At 45.1% G+C, this 22054-nt stretch overlaps 1 protein-coding gene across 2 annotated transcripts in view; it reads right to left on the minus strand.

Annotated features, from left to right (window-relative positions):
- Positions 1–22054, minus strand: part of COG7 (component of oligomeric golgi complex 7) — an 88511-nt gene that overhangs the window by 19378 nt on the left and 47079 nt on the right. For both annotated transcript variants that reach the window (XM_065924499.1, XM_065924498.1), the window contains exons 10-13: positions 20489–20605; positions 17880–17945; positions 6692–6878; positions 5055–5195 (exon numbers count right to left, since the gene is read on the minus strand). In XM_065924499.1, coding sequence (XP_065780571.1) covers positions 5055–5195; positions 6692–6878; positions 17880–17945; positions 20489–20605 — 511 coding nt within the window. The remainder of the gene's footprint in view (positions 1–5054; positions 5196–6691; positions 6879–17879; positions 17946–20488; positions 20606–22054) is intronic.

Raw genomic sequence — 22054 nt, forward strand, 5'->3', positions numbered from 1 at the left:
AAAAATCCATAAAGCAGGAAGTCCCACCTTCCCGACTCAACTATTCAATGGGAACCGACACTCTGTTCACCTTTCTCGGAAGGCGAGAGAAAGAGCTGGTTATTCTCATTCTGGGTTTCTCTGCCGGGCACAGGCAGCCTCATTAACTCTGGGGTCATCAGCCTGCACTCTGTAGAGACCAAGACCCCCCTAAAGCCCTCCCCAGAGACCACATCTGAGTCGGAAGCCCTGTCTGGTTACAGGAATATCCAAAGCATGTTCACCAACTGCTGCCACTAAGGTAAAGCTGCTGCTTTTGATCCACCTGCTTCCTGGATCTAGGTCTCAGCTGACTCAGAACTCAGTGGGAAAGGGATGAGGAGGCTCCAGACCCCACCGGCAGCCCCTCTGTACTCTCCTGACCCCCTGTCTGGAGACCGGCAGCACTGACATGTCTCCTTTTGTCATTTAGCAGAACCACGACATCACTGTGGAGCCTTCCCAGGCCCCTCTATAGAGTTAGATCAGTTACCGGCATACACGTGGTCACAGAGGTCAGCCCAGCACGCCTTCACACAGAGGTCTAGCTTCTTAATTCTTACCCAGGTCACCCTAGAGCCAGCCTGGAAAGCAAGGCCCTTGCTGGCTGGACTCCTGGAGGGACTCCTGAGGTCACATGGTAGCTGCTCCCTGCAGCCACCTGAGACCGATCTGGTTGCTTGATCCTCTAAGTAGCTTTCCGGGAATGGCATGACCATGTCTGCCCCTGGGCTCCCGGCCAGGGAGCCAGGCCAAGGGGCAGCCCTCCTCCCCATGCTCTCGAGCACCAACTCAACTCTTAATTTGCCTGCTCTAGACAAAGTCTTTTCTTCCCCAGCCCTGCCCCTATAGTTTACTAAACTCCCTGCTCTTTTCTGAGAATCCTTTCATTGCAAACCATCCTACTTTTCTTCAGTTAACTCCCACCCCACGGGGAGGGACGCACGGGTCAGGCACGCGCACTGAATGCCTATGATGTACCAGGCTTTGTAGGGAGAGACAAAGAAATGGCTCATCTTGGTTCTTGCTCTCCTTGGGGGAACCGAGACCCCCGACACATTCCCACCCTAGACCCCCTACACCTACACACACACACACACACACACACACACACACACACAGGCTTCCACTTCAGGAGTTCTCAGCAGCGGATGTCAATTTTATACAATAAGAGTTCAGAGCAACAAGAGCCCAAGAGAAGGGGCTGGCCAGAGGATGCATGAGGTGCAGAGAGGAAAGACTGGAAAGAGAATGCACAGTGTGAACACTGGGCTAAAAAAAGGAGAAACGAGAGAGAGAGAAAAGAGATAGGGGCAGGGAAGGAGGAAGGGAGGGAGAGAGAGAGATGGGAAGGTAACCTGTTACGTCTCAAAAGAGATATAAAAGACATACCCACCAATGTGCAGAGCTAGTCTGGATCCTGGTTCAAATCATGACATTTATAAGACAATCAGAAATTTGAACATTAATTGATGACATTAAGGAATTATTTTAATTTTATTTTTAGGGGGAATTATGGTATTGTGATTAAGTTGAGAGCTCTATTTATTTATTTTTGGCTGCGCTGGGTCCTTGCTACTTTGCTTTCTCCAGTTGTGGCAAGCAGGGGCTACTCTGTGCTGTGGAGGGCAGGCTTCTCACTGAGGTGGTTTCTCTTGCTGTGGTGCACAGGCTTCATCGCTCTGTGGCATGTGGGATCTTCCCGGACCAGGGATCAAACCCGTGTCCCCTGCACCGGCAGGTGGATTCTTATCCACTGTGCCACCCAGGTAAGTCCCTAGAGCTCTTATTTTAGATAAGTGGGCATATAGGACACAGGACAGCCAAGAGCTGAGCAGTGTCAAAACAGGGTGATGAAGACACACAGTTTATTACACTCTTCCCTCTACTCTTGCATATATGTAGGAAATTTTCCCATAATAAAAAGTTTTTAAAAATAGACTATCACATTGACTGTGCGGAGCCAGGGAAGGGATCTGAATGTGCTGAGACAAAATCAAAGCAACGCTTTATGAAGATTGATGCAGCAATTCTCAGAAGGACTGTGGGTGGAGAGGCTCAAGAAACAATTCAGAGACGACGAGAACCCAAACCAGGGCAGTGGCCATGGAGACAGATGGAGACAGATTTAAAAAGAGGCAACCATGCAACCTGGTGGGAGAGTCTTGGCAAAGAGGGGCTCAGCGAGGGAGCAGAGGTGGTGAAGGGCGGGCAGAGGGAGGGGAGGCCAGGAGCCGGGGCTGAGCCACGGGGAGAGGGCACAGCATCTAAGGGACAGGCGCCGTGGGCTGCAGGCCCGGGGATGGCTTCGCAGAGGAGGCGGGGGGTGGGGGGTGGGGGGGAGCTAAGATGAGGGTGGAGGGAAGAAGAGCCAGAGTGGAAAAGTACTTGGGAATAAGGGCGAGACCGGGTGGACTGATGGGGGAGGGCCTGAAAGGTGGGCAGAGGGGGTGGACCTGAAGAGGTCAATAAGGAAATGGTGTGGATTATTTTTCAACTCCAAATTTCCTTCAAAGGGGCTTTTCCAACCGTCTTTCACCAGGTAACGTAGGTAAACTTCACCAGCCTATCTTGAAAGGGAATATGGTGTTGGTTTATACTCTTGTAACGGACAAGGGCACCACAATTTACCAGCAAACATTAAAAACAAACATTTAAAGACCAGGGTTTAGTTTTCAAATCCTTAAGGCCAAAAGTGTTTGTCTTTGTATTGTGCGCTTTCATTCTAATTTCATTAGAATTCCCCCTAATCTCCAGAGCTGCCTGCATCCGTTCCCAGCGCCTGAGCCCTTGCGGTGAGGCCTGAAAGAGAAGGTGAGATCAGGCAGCCAAGGACGGGGCAGAACAATGAGCGTGGAATGCAGAAGTAGAGGGGAAGCGACGGTGCAGGCACCAAGCCCAGCTCAATGAAGAAGAAGACTAAATGACTGGCAGAACTGAGGTTTCAGAACAGGAGCCCAAGAGTTTTAATCTCTGACAAAATAAAAATGATAAAAACAACCAAACCTGGGAGGCTGGGGAAGGGAGATGAGAGACGGAAGGAATGCTAATCCCATCGGCTTTCAGGGCAGGTGAATCAATGCTAGTATCTACCTAAAATGGAAACGTGACTAACAAAAACAGTGACTCCATCTATCAGTAGTTTTTATAATCTTTCTTTCTTGATCTTGCGGAGATCTTCTGGGAACTGATATCTTTCATGGTGAAGAAACTATTGCTTCAAGATCAACCATTCCTTTGGTTCATTTATCTTTGTTTTCTAAAGTCAAATAAAATTTATACTGCACACATTTTATTTTTTAAAAAATCAGCATGAGTAGTACAATTCCATTTCTTCCTATGGACCATCTATCTACCAATGCCCACCCAGCCCTCAGCATGTGAATGGACAGAAAGATATGTCTGGCTTGATGATTTCTGGATGGAGGGACCTTGGAGGGGTTTATTGCTTTTATTCTTTGTACTTTCCTGTATTGTTCGAATTTCTGAAAATGAGTAATTTTTAATGTTTAAAAACTATCACTACTCTTAAAAACTGATAATCACAGAAAAAAAAAGAAAACCACTACTTATTCAGCAACTATGCTGTGATGGGACTATGTTAAATTCTATCATATATGAAACCTCACTTAATCTTCACATATTAATATGATGAGCATCACTGTATTCCCATTTTAAGGATAAGGAGATGCTCTACCAGCCTCAGCCATGTGATCCAGCAAGACCACAGATGGCTGTCTGGGTATAGCTATGGTGACATCGCCTCCGCTAGGATGTGACAGCAATTGTCACCACTCCACCAACCCAACATGCAACCCCGCCCCACCCATGGTAGCAATGTAAGATCTGCTTAGAGAAGATCTCATGGCATTTTGCACAAGACTTAACCAAATCATACAGTAAATGAGTGAGTGGCCCTTGGCTCCCGATCTAGTATATTTTTTAGGGGACAGCAGAAAGCAAAGGATCTATTGGTGAGCAAAAACCCATAACTGGGTCTTTCCCAAAAGATTATCTTTCTCTCTTTCTTTCATTCATTATTTGTTTTGGCTGTGCCAGGTCTGAGGTGCCGCATGTGGGATCTAATTCCCTGACCAGGGATCAAACCTGGGCCCCTCGCATTGGGAGTGAGGAGTCTTAGCTACTTGACCATCAGGGAAGTCCCCTCAAAAATTATCTTTTAAAATATCCTAAACACCAAAAAGAGAACAAAGAAGAAGAATGATTAAAAAAAAAAAAGCCAAATCCAAATAGACTTGAGGAGTCTGTAAGAAAAATTAATCAGGGGACTGTCTCAGAAATCTGAAAGGAAACCTGAGTTCTGGACACAGAGAAAGTCAAGAGCCAGTAGAGAAAATAGAGGACTGAGGGGCAATTCCTTGAAAAGCAATAAGGACAAGCGGAGAAGAGGGAGCAAGGCATTCTAAGAATAACCAAACAGCAAGAGTATCAAAGACAGAAAAGAGCATTACCCTTCAAACTCCCCTCAAAAACACCAGACCACACCCAGTAAGGCATTCTCCTGGGTAAGGTTCCAGAACCAAGTCTCCACAAACATCTGGCATGAGAACAACTCGACCTCATCAGACAGCGAGCTCCTCTGACCAGCCCCAGCCTATCCAATGGCACATAAGCTCCCCTGCCTCTCCCTGAGAGGCCACAGGGAAGCTTCTCCAAACGGTGAAAGTTAATCAAGCAAGAGGAATAATCCCAAGAAATAGTCTGAAACCACAGCATCACAGTGACTACAATTAGATGAGACAGCCCCTTGGCAGGGGTTAGTGATGATCTCTTACGTAACCCTTAAGAAGAACAAATTGTTTGGGAACAGAAAAAAAAAAAAAAAAATATATATATATATATATATATATATAAGACTGTCAGGCTAAACAATGAATTATAAGAGAACAGGGACTCTGCAGTGAGGCTTCTAGCCCAGGAGTGTCAAAGCGGGCCCCTCCTAAGGCTCAGGAAAGGGGTGATAGGTCCAGCACAGGGGTTGAGGGGGCACGTTGGCCGGTTGGTGGGAAACTCACATCCATCTTGGGAATGAGGAGCAGCTGCTGCTTGATGCGCAGGAAGACCGAATCGAAAGCCAGCTGGTGCGCCTGCTGGTTAAGCCGAGTCAGAGCCGATCGTGACGCGGACAGCAGGTGGTGGTTACTCGACCCTTTTTCCTAAGACAAGAAAATGCAGAAGGCAGGTTGTTAGGCCCTGAATGCACCCGAGGGATGAGCTAAACATTTTGAAAAGCCACTAAAAGGAAAACGGCGATAGGGTTCTTGACAGTGATGGTTTCCGATCCTGGCTGTGCTCAGGACCCCCTGGGGACATGCTGAGTCACAGACACCCAGGATCTGCTTGAACCACCAAGTCTTGATATTGTTCATTCACTTTCCCAGGTGATTCTGATGCACTTAAACTAGTATCAGTTCATGGAGTGACAGTTTAGGAAAAACAAACCTGTCACTGTCCCTCGGGGGTACAGAAGAAAGGAAAAAACTGATGAGACGTGTCAAGTAGAAACAAGAGTGAAGGACAGATCCCTGATTCCCAGGGAGGTCAAGTCAATTATTCTCAGCCGTACATCAGAGCATGCACCCCCCCGTGTGAGTCCCAAGGTATTTCAAACAGCCTGAGAAAATACAGAGGTGGAAAATGTAACCTTCGTTTTGCTATTATTAGTGAACCAATTACGACAAACAGACATAAATCAGATCAGCAATAAAGATAAACAGAGCTGCTTTAACCTAATCACAGAGTATGGATGAGTGAGCTTGCAGAATGGCTTCGAGAAGTGTTTGTCAAGCTCAAAAGCAGCCAGTTGGTGGGTCAAGGTGCAGAGGGGAGACCCTGTGAGTGCAACACTGAAGCCTCAGACACATCCTGGGGGCACTGTACACTCACCCCCAGAGCGCGAGGCCCACACAGATAATTTCAGATTGAATTTGGTGCTCTGGGAAGAGGACTATCTCCTCTACTTATCATCAAGAGAGTGAGATTCAAATCAGACTGGGGGTGGGGGGGAGGAAATTTCTGGAAAGGATGTCATGGACTGCTAAGAACCTCGGGTCATTCTTGGGGAGCCTATGGCTCATTCCACTTGTCATGAAGTTGCTCTGCCCCTGGACCCCAAGGGGGCCCAAAGCTCAAAGTCAAGGGCAGTTTTACGGCAGACAGACAAATCTAACAGTGATTCCCACGTCCTTGTGCTTCCACATGGAGAAGCTTGCACTGGGGGAGTGGGTGCTCATGCCTGGCCTTTCTACCCTTGCTCCTCCCCTGGCTGATGGGCTGGGGGCCACCTTCCCACGTTCTGTCCCTGTGTGGGGGTCCAGGGCCGTCCAGCTCAGCCCATCCTGCTGACAAATTAACTCTGGGGAAGAATGGCAAGCTCATCTGGCTGCAGATCCAGAGCCTCATCCTCCAACCTACCTTTCAGTAAAAAAGCTCCATTAATCTGACTACTACAAGTGTGTTTCAGTTGGTTTGACCCAAGTTTAGTCGCTCGGCTTCTTAAAACCCCAACATAACTGAGACAGAGACGTAGGAGCAGGCTTTGCCACAGTCCAGGTCCCACACACAGGGGGCAGAGAAGCCGAGTTAGGAAGAGGGTGAGTGACAAGGCAAAAGTTTTCAAGAGCGCAAGAATGCCATCAGTCTGGTCTCATACCTTGAGGGTATAAAGTATTTCCATTAAACTGCCATATTCGGCAGGGCTATCTTTCTGGAGGTAATTATATTCTTGCCATGGGTTCTTGGCAGAGCTCTTCTTGTCTGTCAAGATGCTATCTTGAAAACCGGTCAGGCTCCGAGGGCTGAAGGAGTCAGAGAGATACTTCCCAGCTGTGGACAAAATCCTGTAATGAAAGTGATGGCCATTATGCCCTGAGCTACGTGCGTGGAACTTCCTTCCTGGAGCATTCACACTCCTCACTGAATCCCGGGACGTCCTCATGAGGCACACAGATGCTATTCATCCTTCAGGAGGGAGCTGGATGTCAGGCGCACAATGAACACCAGACGCTTTCATTTCCTGTTTTAACACGCTCTAACAGAATATGCCATCGTCCTAATATGATGCCCAGCCTCAAGGCAGCTGTCAGTTCATTGCAATCCGGAATATTGTGCGCTTTCTACATATGAGCTCTGTGAGCATCTCTTTGGAACGGTCAAAGCCAAGGGAGACAGCAGTCCAATGGTCACAGAGGCACGAGATGTGGCGGTGGGAGAGCTCGTCCCTGGGGCCCCCGGACACCTCTACACACAGAACTCACACTCGCACACACCTGTGCAGTGCTCCTGCTCACCAGCACCATAGAGCTTACTTCTGCAGTTTACAGAGACATACTGAGGGAAGTCAGCGCCTTCCTGAGAAGGAACAAAGCCTGCGGGGAGGTTCTATGGGATGCTCAACCTCTAGCGTGGCTTGGGGAGTAGACTCTCTGTCTCTAACGAAGATGACCGCCTTGATGGAGGCTGAAAACCTTCGCTCCGTTCTTCCTGAGCCCAACTTCACCACTCGGCTCACACATTTAAACGTGTACAGGATTATACGAACCTGTGTAGCTAGGACACTAGACACTGTTGTACATCTCAACCGTGCCTAATTCCCCAACCCATTCTTCACTGTGATTTATTATGAAAAACATCACTTTGGACACGGCAGCTTTCAGGCACTTACTTCTTCAATAGCAAATCCCATGACTTCATCAAGAAATGCCTGGATCTGCAAACAAATGCTGGGACAGGATCCTCCTCAGTGACCAGAGCTGACACAAGCAGCTACCTGCCTCTGCCATTAAGGTCAAGTCACAGTTTTCCCTCTCTCTAATGCCCACAGGTCATTCTGGGTGGGTCTCTTTTCTGTGGAACCGGGGCCTGTTCCTGCCGCTGCCTTACTTTCAAGTCTTCACTGTTTCTTGTCTGGATCACAGTGGTTGTCCCTTTCTTGCATTTAATCTGTCCTCTGGGGGTTACTGGAATGATCTTTTCTAAATGAAAATCTGATTTTATCTTTTTTTCCAAAGATCTGCCAGTGCCCCACTAGATAAAACTAAACATGCCTGGCATGGCACCCAGGGCCCGCCATCACTGGAGCCCCTGTATGCTTATAAACATCCCCGTTACCTGCCAACCACCCCCAGCTCAGCCCACACACCATGCTTCAGGCCCTGTATGTCTTGCTCGCATGCTGCTATGATCTGAAATGCTCTCCCCTCCCTGTTGCACTGAGAAAGATCCTACCCCTTCTAGAGGCACTGCTTTCCTGGGCCCAGTCTTACCCCTGAGGCCTCAGTCCTCGGACCTCACCAGCCTCTCACCTCTTATATATTTAGAACAGGCTGTCCCGTTCCTCTCCATCAGATGGCGAAGCTGAAACACACGCAGTGTTCTTCGTCTCCGAGTTACCAGCACTTAGCAGAGTAGTTATATCTACTACGGTGGACAAGAATCCCTTAGAAGAAATAGAGTAGCCCTCACAGTCAACAACAGAGTCCGAAATGCAGTACTTGGGTGCAGTCTCAAAAACGACAGAATGATCTCTTTTTGTTTCCAAGGAAAGCCATTCACTATCACAGTAATCCAAGTCTATGCCCCAACCACTAATCCTAAGAAGTTGAAGTTGAACAGTTCTAGGAAAACCTTCTAAAACTACTATCAAAAAAAGATGTACTTTTCATCATAGGGGTCTGGAATGCAAAGGTAGGAAGTCAAGAGATACCTGGAGTAACAGCCAAGTTTGGTCTTGGAGTACAGAATGAAGCAGAGCAAGGCTAACAGTTTTGCCAAGAGAATGTGCTGGTCAAAGCAAACAACCTCTTTCAATAACACAAGAGATGACACTACACATGGGCATCACAAGATGGTCAATACTGAAATTACACTGACTATATTCTTTGCAGCTGAAGATGGAGAAGCTCTATACAGTCAGCAAAAACAAGATCAGGAGCTGACTGTGGCTCAGACCATGAACTCCTTACTGCAAAATTTATACTTAAATTGAAGAAAGTAGGGAAAACCACAAGACCATTCAGGTATGCCCTAAATCAAATCCCTTACGATTATACAATGGAAGTGACAAATAGATTTCAAGAGATTAGACCTGATAGACAGAGTGCCTGAAGAACTATGGACAGAAGTTCATAACACTGTATAGGAGGCGATAATCAAAACCATCCCCAAGAAAAAGAAATACTAAAAGGCAAAATAGTTGTCTGAGGCAGTCTTACAAATAGCTGAGGAAAGACGAGAAGCGAAAGGCAAAGGAGAAAAGGAAAGATACATCCATCTGAATGCAGGGTTCCAAAGAATAACCAGGAGAGATAAGAAAGCCTTCCTAGTTATCAATGCAAAGAAATAGAGGAAAACAATAGAATAGGAAAGACTAGAGATCTCGTCAAGAAAATCAGAGATACGAAGGAAATATTTCATGGAAAGATGGGCACAATAAAGGACAGAAATGGTAGGAACCTAACAGAAGCAGAAGATACTAAGAAGACGTGGCAAGAACACACAGAACTATGCAAAAAAGATCTTCATGACCCAGATAACAATGATGGTGTGATCACTCACCGAGAGCCAGACATCCTGGAATGCGAAGTCAAGTGGGCCTTAGGAAGCATCACTACGAACAAAGCTAGTGGAGGTGATGGAATTCCAGCTGAGTTATTTCAAATCCTAAAAGATGACACTGTGCAAGTGTTGCATTCAATATACCAGCAAATTTGGAAACCTCAGCAGTGACCACAGAAATGGAAAAGGTCAGTTTTAAAGTCAATCTCAAAGAAAGACAATGCCAAAGAATGTTCCAACTACCATACAATTGCACTCATCTCACACACTAGCAAAGTAATGCTCAAAATTCTCGAAGGTAAGATCACAACAGACAATACTGAAATACAAAGGATCATAAGAGACTACTACCAGCAGCTCTATGCCAATAAAATGGATAACTTGGAAGAAATGGACAAATTCTTAGAAAAGTATAACTTTCCAAAACTGAACCAGGAAGAAATAGAAGATCTTAACAGACCCATCACAAGCAAGGAAATAGAAACTGTAATCAGAAATCTTCCAGCAAACAAAAGCCCAGGACCAGATGGCTTCATAGCTGAATTCTACCAAAAATTTAGAGAAGAGCTAACACCTATCTTACTCAAACTCTTCCAGAAAATTGCAGAAGAAGGTAAACTTCCAAACTCATTCTATGAGGCCACCATCACCCTAATTCCAAAACCAGACAAAGATGCCACAAAAAAAGAAAACTACAGGCCAATATCACTGATGAACAAAAACGTAAAAATCCTTAACAAAATTCTAGCAAACAGAATCCAACAACATATTAAAAAAATCATACACCATGACCAAGTGGGCTTTATCCCAGGAATGCAAGGATTCTTTAATATCCGCAAATCAATCAGTGTAATACACCACATTAACAAATTGAAAGATAAAAACCATATGATTATCTCAATAGATGCAGAGAAAGCCTTTGACAAAATTCAACACTCATTTATGATTAAAACTCTCCAGAAAGCAGGAATAGAAGGAACATACCTCAACATAATAAAAGCTATATATGACAAATCCACAGCAAGCATTACCCTCAATGGTGAAAAACTGAAAGCATTTCCCCTGAAATCAGGAACAAGACAAGGGTGCCCACTCTCACCACTACTATTCAACATAGTTTTGGAAGCTTTGGCCACAGCAATCAGAGCAGAAAAAGAAGTAAAAGGAATCCAGATAGGAAAAGAAGAAGTGAAACTCTCGCTGTTTGCAGATGACATGATCCTCTACATAGAAAACCCTATAGACTCTACCAGAAAATTACTAGAGCTAATCAATGAATTTAGTAAAGTTGCAGGATATAAAATTAACACGCAGAAATCCCTTGCATTCCTATACACTAACAATGAGAAAACAGAAAGAGAAATTAAGGAAACAATACCATTCACCATTGCAACAAAAAGAATAAAATACTTAGGAGTACATCTATCTAAAGAAACAAAAGACCTGTACATAGAAAACTATAAAACACTGATGAAAGAAATGAAAGAGGACACAAACAGATGGAGAAACATACCGTGTTCATGGATTGGAAGAATCAATATTGTCAAAATGGCTATTCTACCCAAAACAATCTATAGATTCAATGCAATCCCCATCAAGCTACCAACTGTATTTTTCACAGAACTAGAACAAATAATTTCACAATTTGTATGGAAATACAAAAAACCTCGAATAGCCAAAGTAATCTTGAGAAAGAAGAATGGAACTGGAGGAATCAACCTGCCTGACTTCAGACTCTACTACAAAGCCACAGTCATCAAGACAGTATGGTACTGGCACAAAGACAGAAATATAGATCAACGGAACAGAATAGAAAGCCCAGAGATAAATCCCTGAACCTATGGACACCTTATCTTCGACAAAGGAGGCAAGGATATACAATGGAAAAAAGACAACCTCTTTAACAAGTGGTGCTGGGAAAACTGGTCAACCACAACAAGAATGAAACTAGAACACTTTCTAACACCATACACAAAAATAAACTCAAAATGGATTAAAGATCTAAATGTAAGACCAGAAACTATAAAACTCCTAGAGGAGAACATAGGCAAAACACTCTCCGACATAAATCACAGCAGGATTCTCTATGACCCACCTCCCAGAAAATTGGAAATAAAAGCAAAAATAAACAAATGGGACCGAATGAAACTTAAAAGCTTTTGCACAACAAAGGAAACTATAAGTAAGGTGAAAAGACAGCCCTCAGATTGGGAGAAAATAATAGCAAATGAGGAAACAGACAAAGGATTAATCTCAAAAATATACAAGCAACTCCTGAAGCTCAACTCCAGAAAAATAAATGACCCAATCAAAAAATGGGCCAAAGAACTAAACAGACATTTCTCCAAAGAAGACATACAGATGGCTAACAAACACATGAAAAGATGCTCAACATCACTCATTATCAGAGAAATGCAAATCAAAACCACAATGAGGTACCATTACACGCCAGTCAGGATGGCTGCTATCCAAAAGTCTACAAGCAATAAATGCTGGAGAGGGTGTGGAGAAAAGGGAACCCTCTTACACTGTTGGTGGGAATGCAAACTAGTACAGCCATTATGGAGAACAGTGTGGAGATTTCTTAAAAAACTGGAAATAGAACTGCCATACGACCCAGCAATACCACTTCTGGGCATACACAGTGAGGAAACCAGATCTGAAAGAGACACGTGCACCCCAATGTTCATCGCAGCACTGTTTATAATAGCCAGGACATGGAAGCAACCTAGATGCCCAACAGCAGGCAAATGGATAAGGAAGCTGTGGTACATATACACCATGGAATATTACTTAGCTGTTAAAAAGAATTCATTTGAATCAATTCTAATGAGATGGATGAAACTGGAGCCAATTATACAGAGTGAAGTAAGCCAGAAAGATAAAAAACATTACAGCATACTAACACATATATATGGAATTTAGGAAGATGGTAATGATAACCCTATATGCAAAACAGAAAAAAAGACACAGATGAACAGAACAGACTTTTGGACTCTGTGGGAGAAGGCGAGGGTGGGATGTTTTGAGAGAACAGCATGTATATTATCTATGGTGAAACAGATCACCAGCCCAGGTTGGATGCATGAGACAAGTGCTTGAGCCTGGTGCACTGGGAAGATCCAGAGGAATTGGGTGGAGAGGGAGGTGGGAGGGGGGATCGGGATGGGGAATACATGTAACTCCATGGCTGATTCATGTCAATGTATGACAAAACCCACTGCAATGTTGTGAAGTAATTAGCTTCCAACTAATAAAAAAAAAAAATTCTCCAAGGTAGGCTTTAACAGTACGTGAACAGAGAACTTCCAGATGTTCAAGCTGGATGTGGAAAAGGCAGAAGAACCAGAGATCAAATTACCAACATCTCCTGGATCATAGAAAAAGCAAGAGAATTTCAGAAAAACATCTACTTCTGCTTCATTGACTATGCTAAAGCCTTTGACTGTGAATCACAACAAACTGTGGAAAATTCTTAGAGATGGGAATACCAGACCACCTGACCTGCCTCCCGCAAAACCTGTACGCAGGTCAAGAAGCAACAGTTAGAACCAGACATGGAACAACAGACTGGTTCCAAATTGGGAAAGGAGTATGTCAAGGCTGTATATGGTCACCCTGCTTATCTAACTTATATGCAGAGTACATCATGTGAAATGCTGGGCTGGATGAAGCACAAGCTGGAATCAAGATTGCAGGGAGAAATATCAATAACCTCAGATATGCAGATGACACCACCCTTATGTCAGATAGCAAAGTGGAACTAAAGAGCCTCTTGATGAAGGTGAAAGAAGAGAGTGAAAAAGCTGGCTTAAAACTTAACATTCAAAAAACTAAGATCATGGCATCCTGTCCCATCACTTCATGGCAAATAGATGGGGAAACAATGGAAACAGTGATAGACTGTATTTTCTTGCGCTCCAAAATCATTGCAGATGGTGAGTGCAGCCATGAAATTAAAAGATGCTTGCTTCTTGGAAGAAAAGCTGTAAGAAACCGGGACAATGTGTTAAAAAGCAGAGACATCACTTGGCAAACAAAGGTCCATGTGGTTCAAGCTATGGTTTTCCCAGTAGTCATGTATGAATGTGAGAGTTGGACCATAAAGGCTGAGCGTCAAAGAACTGATGCTTTTGAACTATGGTGTTGGAGAAGACTCTTGAGAGTCCGTGCGCTCCAAGGAGATCAAACCAGTCAATTCTAAAGAAAACCAATCCTGAATATTCTTTGGAAGGACTGATGCTGAAACTGAAGCTCCAACACTTTGATGGGAAGAGTCAATTCATTAGAAAAGACCCTGATGCTGGGAAAGATGGAAGGCAGGAGGAGAAGGGCACAACAGAGGATGAGACAGTTGGATGGCATCACTTACTCCATGGACATGAGTTTAAACAAGCTCTGGGAGATGGTGAGGGACAAGGAAGCCTGGCCTGCTGCAGTCCATGGTGTCACAAAGAGTCGGACATGACTGAGCGATGGAACAACAAAAGCACAGAGCTGGGCAGAGAACAGGTGTTGCATAATTATTCTGTGAGTGACAGGTGGCTTTGGACTTGGTGAGCAGGGAGTTGAGAGCTGAGTTTTCATCTCTTCCCTCTAGGAAGTCAAGTCTCTTTCCTGAGGTTACTATAATTCATGTCTCAGACTCAAAACAGCCAGCAAGTGGTATCAGTCTGCCTTCTAGTTGAAGAAAAGCAGTTACATTGGGAATGTTTTGAATATTAAAAATTACAGTTAAAAATTTCTGAATAATGTGCTCAACAACGAAAACCAAATCCAATATTTTTAAATGTTGGAATAAACACAGCTCCAGCAATAAGGAAGTAACAGCATTCTTCCCTAGCCTCCACTTCAACCAGTCACCATCATTAGACTCTGATGCCCTGTTATATGTATTTCCCAGTATTGTGAACTAAACGATGAAGAAATGAACACTTGATTTCCTCATTCATTAAGAAACATTTTCAGACTTCCCTGGTGGTACAGTGGTTAAGAATCTACCTGCCAATGTAGGGGATGTGGGTGCAATCCCTGATCCAGGAAGATTCCACGTGCCACGGGGTGGAAGCCCGCTGGCCACAACTATGGAGCCCGTGTGCCCTGGAGTCCATGCTCTGCAACAAGAGAAGCACCGCATTCTCCACAACTGGAGGAAGACCTTGCACAGCAACAGAGACCCAGAAAAGCCAAGAACAAATACATTTTTTAAAAAAAGAAAATTTTTCTCATTGTTGTCATGGGCTCTAAGCTAGGCTCTGGTGCTTTCAGATGATTAACCACAACAGAGCCTGCCCAGAAGCTCAGAGATTCACAGCAAAGTCCAATACGTGCTATCTTCCATGCCAGGAGAAGGCAGTTAATTCCACACACGATAAGGAGGGAGGGACGAACATCCCAATTCCACCTACTTCCTCAACGCATCTCCTTTTCTTGAAAAGCTGTTGCCCATGCCTCAGTCAGGGAAATATGTACATTTATTCTGGACTCTCCAAACCTCATCGTCCCACTGAACTGCCCTACTAAAGCCGTGTACCAGTGAAAATGCCACTGTGCCAAAAATCGGTAGTGGGCACCACTAAAGTAGAGAGGAGCCACGGCAACCTCCCTGCGTGTCACCCGAGTTCAAGAGAAATCCCTCGGGTGACACCCAATTCGGCCTTGCTTCACTCAGCCTGTAAGTCACAAAATGATTCTTGTCAAAATGATCACCTGCCTAGGTGATCTCTAAAGCCCAGTAGCCAATGTCACTCTTGTCGCTCAAGTAATCTGGAGTGTTTCGAGCTACCACCGCTGCCACCCCAGGGGAGTGGTCTGAAGTCACAGTCTGGGCTCTGCAGGTGAAACTGGCGTGGAGATAAGATAAGCTTTACAGGCAGCGGCCACACACTTGGGCTCCATGATTAGAACACAGATGGTGACTGTTACTCTTTTACCTATCCAGGCTCAGTGCTTCCAGAATGACGTCACCTCTTAAAAAAGGCTCCCCTGGATACACTCAATCTGTTCTCATCACACCAGAGCGCGGGCCAGGCGCTCAGCCTCACTGGGGTGCAGTCACAGGAGCTTGCTCTTTACCTATCTATGAATGCCCCATTCACCTTCTTAACCAGATCCTTCCTTGCCCTTTAGAATGTAATATTCATCTTCATTAAAAGATTAAGGCAAGTCTGTATGTTCTGATATGGTAAGACTTCTGATATGCACGCAGAGAAACACAAGTCTAAGGTCGGACACCCATCTCTGAGGAAGGACGGCGTGGTGGTGGCACACACTCAGGATGACTCAGCTGACATCCACGTTCAAACACCGCCTCTTACTTGCATCACCTCAGACACAGATCTTCCCACAAATAATTTCTTTTGCTTAAAAAGCTATTACTGCGGCTTCCCTGGTGGCTCAGTGGTAAAGAATCCGCCCGCCAATGCAGGAGACACGGATTTGATCCCTGATTCAAGAAGATCCCATATATGACAGAACAACTAAGCCCATACGCCACAACTATTAAGCTCCGAAACAAAAAAAGCCACCACATTGAGAAGCCAGAGCACTGCAACTACAGAGGAGCCCCCACTTGCTGCAACTAGAGAGAAACCCGCGCAGCCACGAAGACCCAGCACGGCCAAAAATAAATAACTAACTTTTTAAAAAAGAAGCCATTACTTGTGCCAAATTTTATGCCTCAATGTCTCTTCATGTGTAAAAATGGGGATAAGAAGAGTACTTATCTCTTTGGGGCCCCTGGGATGACTAATGAGTTAACTCGATACAGTTCTTAATGTCAGAGCTCAACAAATGTGACAGGGGTGGAGGGCTGTTAATGTTTCTTCTGAAGAATTTTTAAGGTGAGGAGCTTTTCAGTTTTTACTTTGTACACTTGTGAACTTTTAATTTGTGCAATGAGTTGGGCCCAGGATGTAATTACTACTGTAATTAAGAAAATAATAAGCTACATGTTTTTCTTTTAAATATGTAAATGTAAAACGTTCTCATTTTTGTACAGGCCCTTTGTGAACCCAGATCTAATTACCCTCCACCATTGGCTCCCTTCACTGTGTGTGTGTGTGTGTGTGTGTGTGTGTGTGTGTGTGTGTGTGTGTGTGTGTGTGTGTGTGTGTGTGTGTGTGTGTACACCTGCATATGAATGTGAGCCTAAGTGTGTGTGGGAGTAGGGTGGAAGGGCGCGTTCACTTCATCATTTATATTATTTACACATGCTCCATTGTATGCCTGTGATGTTCTGGTTTTATTTGTTCCAGGAAACCACATAACCTCAGTGCTGGGCTGTTTGGGAGTTATGAACCGCAATAGCTGCCCATTCCACCCCACCCCACCCCCCACCCCTAGCAAGACTATCCCCATAATGAGAACCATCATGAAAAGTCTTGCGACGTGAAGGCAATCCATGGGATAAAAAATGAAAGAAGACCAACAGTGGTGAGAAAAAGAAACGACCTGCTCAGGGTCCTGACCCCAAGGGCGGTCTGACCTCCTTCCCCAGCAGCTCAGCCCTACTGTCCACCCGGTCCGAGGCTTTGGCTTGCTTTTCACTTTGTACCACTGCCAGAAAGTCCCTCCTGCGGAGATGACTTTAGGACAATGAAGAATTATCCCAGAAAGAGGGGAAGGGACAGATGCTAGGCCCTCACACCACCTGAGTTCAGACTTCTGCCCCGAAACTCCTGAGGAACAGAGAAATCAGCTGCACTGAGGCAATGAGAGATTCTGCTGAAAGGAAGAAACAAGAGCATCTGGGCAGCTGGAGCCCTCGGAGGGGTCCCTTCGGGGCAGGTATCAGAATAGAGACAGCAGGGACCTTCCAGACCCCACCCCAGAAATCCTCATTGCCACACACCCACTTTGCAACACAGAATCCTGGGGCAGATACCAGACGGCAGGCTGGCCCGGTTTGTTCCGATTCTGTGGGCTGGACCAGGGGACTTCACCACCGCTTCGAACACCATTTCTATGGCGAAATTTATTTCAATTTCCAATAACTGACTCACACACATGCAGCAGGAACCCAGCCCACTGATAATTTGGAGATAGCATGTACTGTTTTCCTCAATTAGTCTGAGACTTTCATATCCAACTAAAATTATGTGCCTGCTGCCAAGCAGGCCTTGATCCTTTTAGATGCTCAATAAACGCTGAATAGGGACAATACTGACACCTCGTTTCCTTGGTACAGACAGCCCTGGAGTGCTGAAGCGTCAGACTATGCTCTGTACTCAGTCAAGTTCTTCCCCAACCCTGGGCCCAGGGACCCACCCCGAGGCCCCTCCTACCTGTTCGCCAGCTGCTGCTCAAAGTCCCCACATTGCCTTAAGAGCTCTCCGCAGGTGGCTATTATCCTAAACAAAACAAAAAGCACTTCAAGTTTAAGCACCTGGAATGCTGACATTTACAGGACAAACATTGTCTCATTCATAAAAATTCTAACTATTCAACCCTTTTGGTTGTGTGCTGGGTTGTGGGAAAGCAGTTAATCCTTCGAGCTCACTTGTGTCAGACTCCTCACAAACCCATAGACTGGAGCCCGCCAGACTCCTCTGTCCATGGGATTTCCCAGGCCAGGATACTGGACTGGGTTGCCATTTCCTTCTTCAGGGGATCTTCCCAACCCAGGGTTCAAACCTGGGTCTTCTGCACTGCAGGCAGATTCTTTACGTTTACCGTCTGAGCCACAGGGAGGCCCACTTAGAGGGCCGGCCTGAAATGTTTCATTCATTAGTAATTCATGTAAAAGGGGAATTCTGGTCCCTTCTGATATTCCTCTGTCATGGGTCTCCCTGCTATGAATCACAACTCTATCCAACGTGATCTGAAATAATTTAACATGTTCCAAAATACGAGGTGGGGCTAGTGGTAAAGAGCCCACCTGAGAATGCAGGAGACCTAAAAGACGTGAGTTCGATCCCTGGATCAGGAAGATCCCCTGGAGGCGGGCATGGCAACCCACTCCAGTATTCTTACGTGAAGAATCCCATGGACAGAGGAGTCTGGCCGGCTACAGTCCATAGGGTTGCAAAGAGTCGGACACAACTGAAGCAACTTAGCACGCACACAAAATATTGAAGTTGGTTTTGGTTTTTGTCTTTGAGAAAATGGGTTGGAGGAAATTCCCTGGTGGCTCAGCAGTTAGGACTCGAGTTTCCACTGCTGCGGGTTTGGGTTCCATCCCTGGTCAGGGAACTAGGATCCCACAAGTTTCGTAGTATGACCAAAAAAAAAAAAAAGAAGAAACAAACAATAAAATGGGTTGAAAATTTTTTGTCTCTGAAATTTAAAAACCAAAAGGTTTGTGAGATGCCTGCTATTTGCCAGCCATAGAAGAGAAAACTGCTTTGATATTAGAATTATGTTTCACCCTGATCACATGAAAGGTAGATGAGTTTAATTCATTTGTTTCTGAGAGATAAGTCTGAATGATCATCATGTCTGAATTTAATATTCATTTAATTTCTGAGTAATTTTATGCTAGGCCTCAAAACTCCAGCCACTGAGTCCTTCAACACCAAACTATAACGTCAGGACAAATCCAAGGATTAAAAACATCTCAGGGCTAGTTAACTTTTAACTTTCTCTAAAAGTGCCTATCATCACCAAGATATCTAGGCATTCCATCATAAGAAAGGTTTATGAGAAAGTGAAATATTCCACTCACATCAGGTACAACAGAACAACTTCGTGCATAATATTTTCTGGTGTACCAAGCTGCCACAGCTGATAAGGGATATTAGCATCTAGAACATTAAACTTCATCAAAAAATAAAAGTTCAGATCAGAGCCCATGAGGAGATATTCCAAATGGCCTTGGGAGGTCCCGGGTTTACCCTGATAAGATGGTCTTTGGACGCACGTGCGCCATGGGTACCCTGCACACACTACCTAGGCCGGGGGGTCAGCCAAGGAATATAAGTGGGGGAGAGCAGCTTGCCTTTCCAGAACATGTCTGTGAGGAATAATTGTAAGGAAAAGAAATTTCTGGATTGCTTTTTATCTCAGGCCAGCTGTTAGGCCTCATAAGAGTGGGAGAACAGAAGAGAACAATCACCTAGTCAACCAGGGGTTTCGGCTTCCAGCCCCAGGCAGAGGTCAAGGCCTTGGGGCGACACAGACCCAGTGCTTCCAGAGAGTCCAGTTTTGACAGGATGTTGGAAAGCTGGCTTATGTTAAACCTGGTTTTACATGCTGGCAAATAATCTAAAAAATATTTTTTTTAATCCTGTGATCAAACAAAACTTGTCCACAGGTCAGATCCGGCCACTGGCCAGCATTTGCATTCCCTGGCTGGACATATCAAGGGCCAAATGCCTCAGGCCACTACCAATCACACTCTGATCAGACCTCAGGGTTTAGGGCAACAGGGTGTCTACCGAGCAGCCCTCAGGCCCCAGACGCTACCCTGGAGCCTGTCAGCACGACTCAGGAGGGCCACCTCAAGTCCTTTCACGGAACTCTCACAGGGCTCTTTCCAGGCCAGAGTACTGCCTTACCACTTAGTACTATGGCACTCAGATCCAGAAATAGGGTGCAATCAGCTGTGCACTTTCTAAAATATAAAAGCTCTAACTTACTGCAAAAACTGCAGGCTAAGGGGGGAAAAAAATCTCAAGTCAGACAAAAACTTAAATCACCAAAGGAGATGAGTTCCTAAAGAACTTCTAAAAATATTTTAAGAGCAGGACAGGTCTTTTTGCTGTTTGTTTTTTGTTTGTTTGTTTTTGGTTTGTTTATTGGCTTGTTTGCAGCGTCTAGAGTATTTGCTTTAAAAGGTGGGGGGCGGTGGAGGAGACAGTGACAGAGAAAAAAAACCCAAATTTATCATTTTTATACACTAATATATATATATATATATATGCATGTATGTTTATATATGTTTACTCCATTTTACCTAATGGAATTCTGAAAAGCTGTCCAATCTTCTTGAAAAAGAGAGTTGAGAGGAATATCATCCAGTCTGTACTTCTTTCGTATTGAGTGAAGAGTACTAGTGAAGTCAGACACATACCTATGGGGAAAGAAAAGTTAACAGTGGTGTCATCATAAACTCTCCAGACCTAGACACACCAGGAATTACAAAGCTTTGGACAAACCGCTAAGGAGAGCATCTTCAGAGGCTATCCTACGAAGGGTTGTCACAACTCATAAAGCTCTGACCACAAACAAGTCTCTATGTAAGAAGACGGTCTCTTTCATCTTGCAGAGCAGCTTTAAGAGATGTTCAAGATGAGGGGGAAGGGGATGGCCACTAAGACCAAGACTCTGTGATCCACCAGGTGACAGATGATGCTAGCAAATCACTCCCTCATCCTAACAGAGGCATTTCTTTGGAAGCCAATTTAAAGGACTATTTTAAAACATCACGGCCCCTCTGTAATACCTGACTGATAGCTAGGATAGCACAAGATACTTCTGCAGCATTGAAATCCTTGAAAGTGAAAGTTGCTCAGTTGTATCCGACTCTTTGCGACCCCATGGACTGTACAGTCCATGGCATTCTTCAGGCCAGAATACTGGAACGGGTATCCATTCCCTTCTCCAGGTGATCCTCCCAACCCAGGGATTGAACCCAGAGTCTCCCACACTGCAGGCAGATTCTTTACCAGCTGAGCCACAAGGGAAGCCCAAGAATACTGCGGTGGGTAGCCTATCCCTTCTCCAGCGGATCTTCCTGACACAGGAATCGAACCAGGGTCTCCTGCATTGCAGGCAGAGTCTTTACCAACTGAGCTATCAGGTAAGCCCACTCTAATCCTTGAATTCAGAGTAAACAGTCAAATCTCATGGCTTGGGCCCAACCTTAATGGCACAGGAGCATGAAACTGGATTCCAAACTGAAAACCCTCCCTTGCGGACTGTGCTGTTTGCTCCCACTATACCACTTACTTTTCTTCATCCCACTTATCACTAAATAGGTTATCACATCCCACTTATGACTAAATCCCAAGTATCACTAAATAGCTTATTTAATATATGTGTTTAACGTTAATTGCTGTCACTAGACTAGACGCTCTGGGAGAGAACAGAGACTATCCCCTTATGGCTCATAATTGTATCCCCAGGAATTAGCACAGTTCTGGGCATACGGGAGACATCCAGAAACAGGCTGTGAGGCAATGACAGACCTGCACTGCAGTATCTAGGCAAGTACCTAGGTGTCTTTGGGCCTCAGTTTCCTCATCTTCAAAATGGACTGAATGATGTCTTCTGCACTGCCTTCCCTGATAGCTTAGTTGGTAAAGAATCTGCCTGCAATGCAGGAGACCTTGGTTCGATTCCCGGGTCGGGAAGATCTGCTGGAGAAGGGATAGGCTACCCACTCCAGTATTCCTGGGCTACCACTGTGGCTCAGTTGGGAAAGAATCTGCCTGCCATGCGGGAGACCTGGGTTCGATCCCTGGGTTGGGAGGATCCCCTGGAGAAGGGAGAGGCTACTCACTCCAGTATTCTGGCCTGG

Source organism: Muntiacus reevesi, chromosome 2, assembly GCF_963930625.1.
Source record: "Muntiacus reevesi chromosome 2, mMunRee1.1, whole genome shotgun sequence".
NCBI classification, from domain to species: domain Eukaryota; kingdom Metazoa; phylum Chordata; class Mammalia; order Artiodactyla; family Cervidae; genus Muntiacus; species Muntiacus reevesi.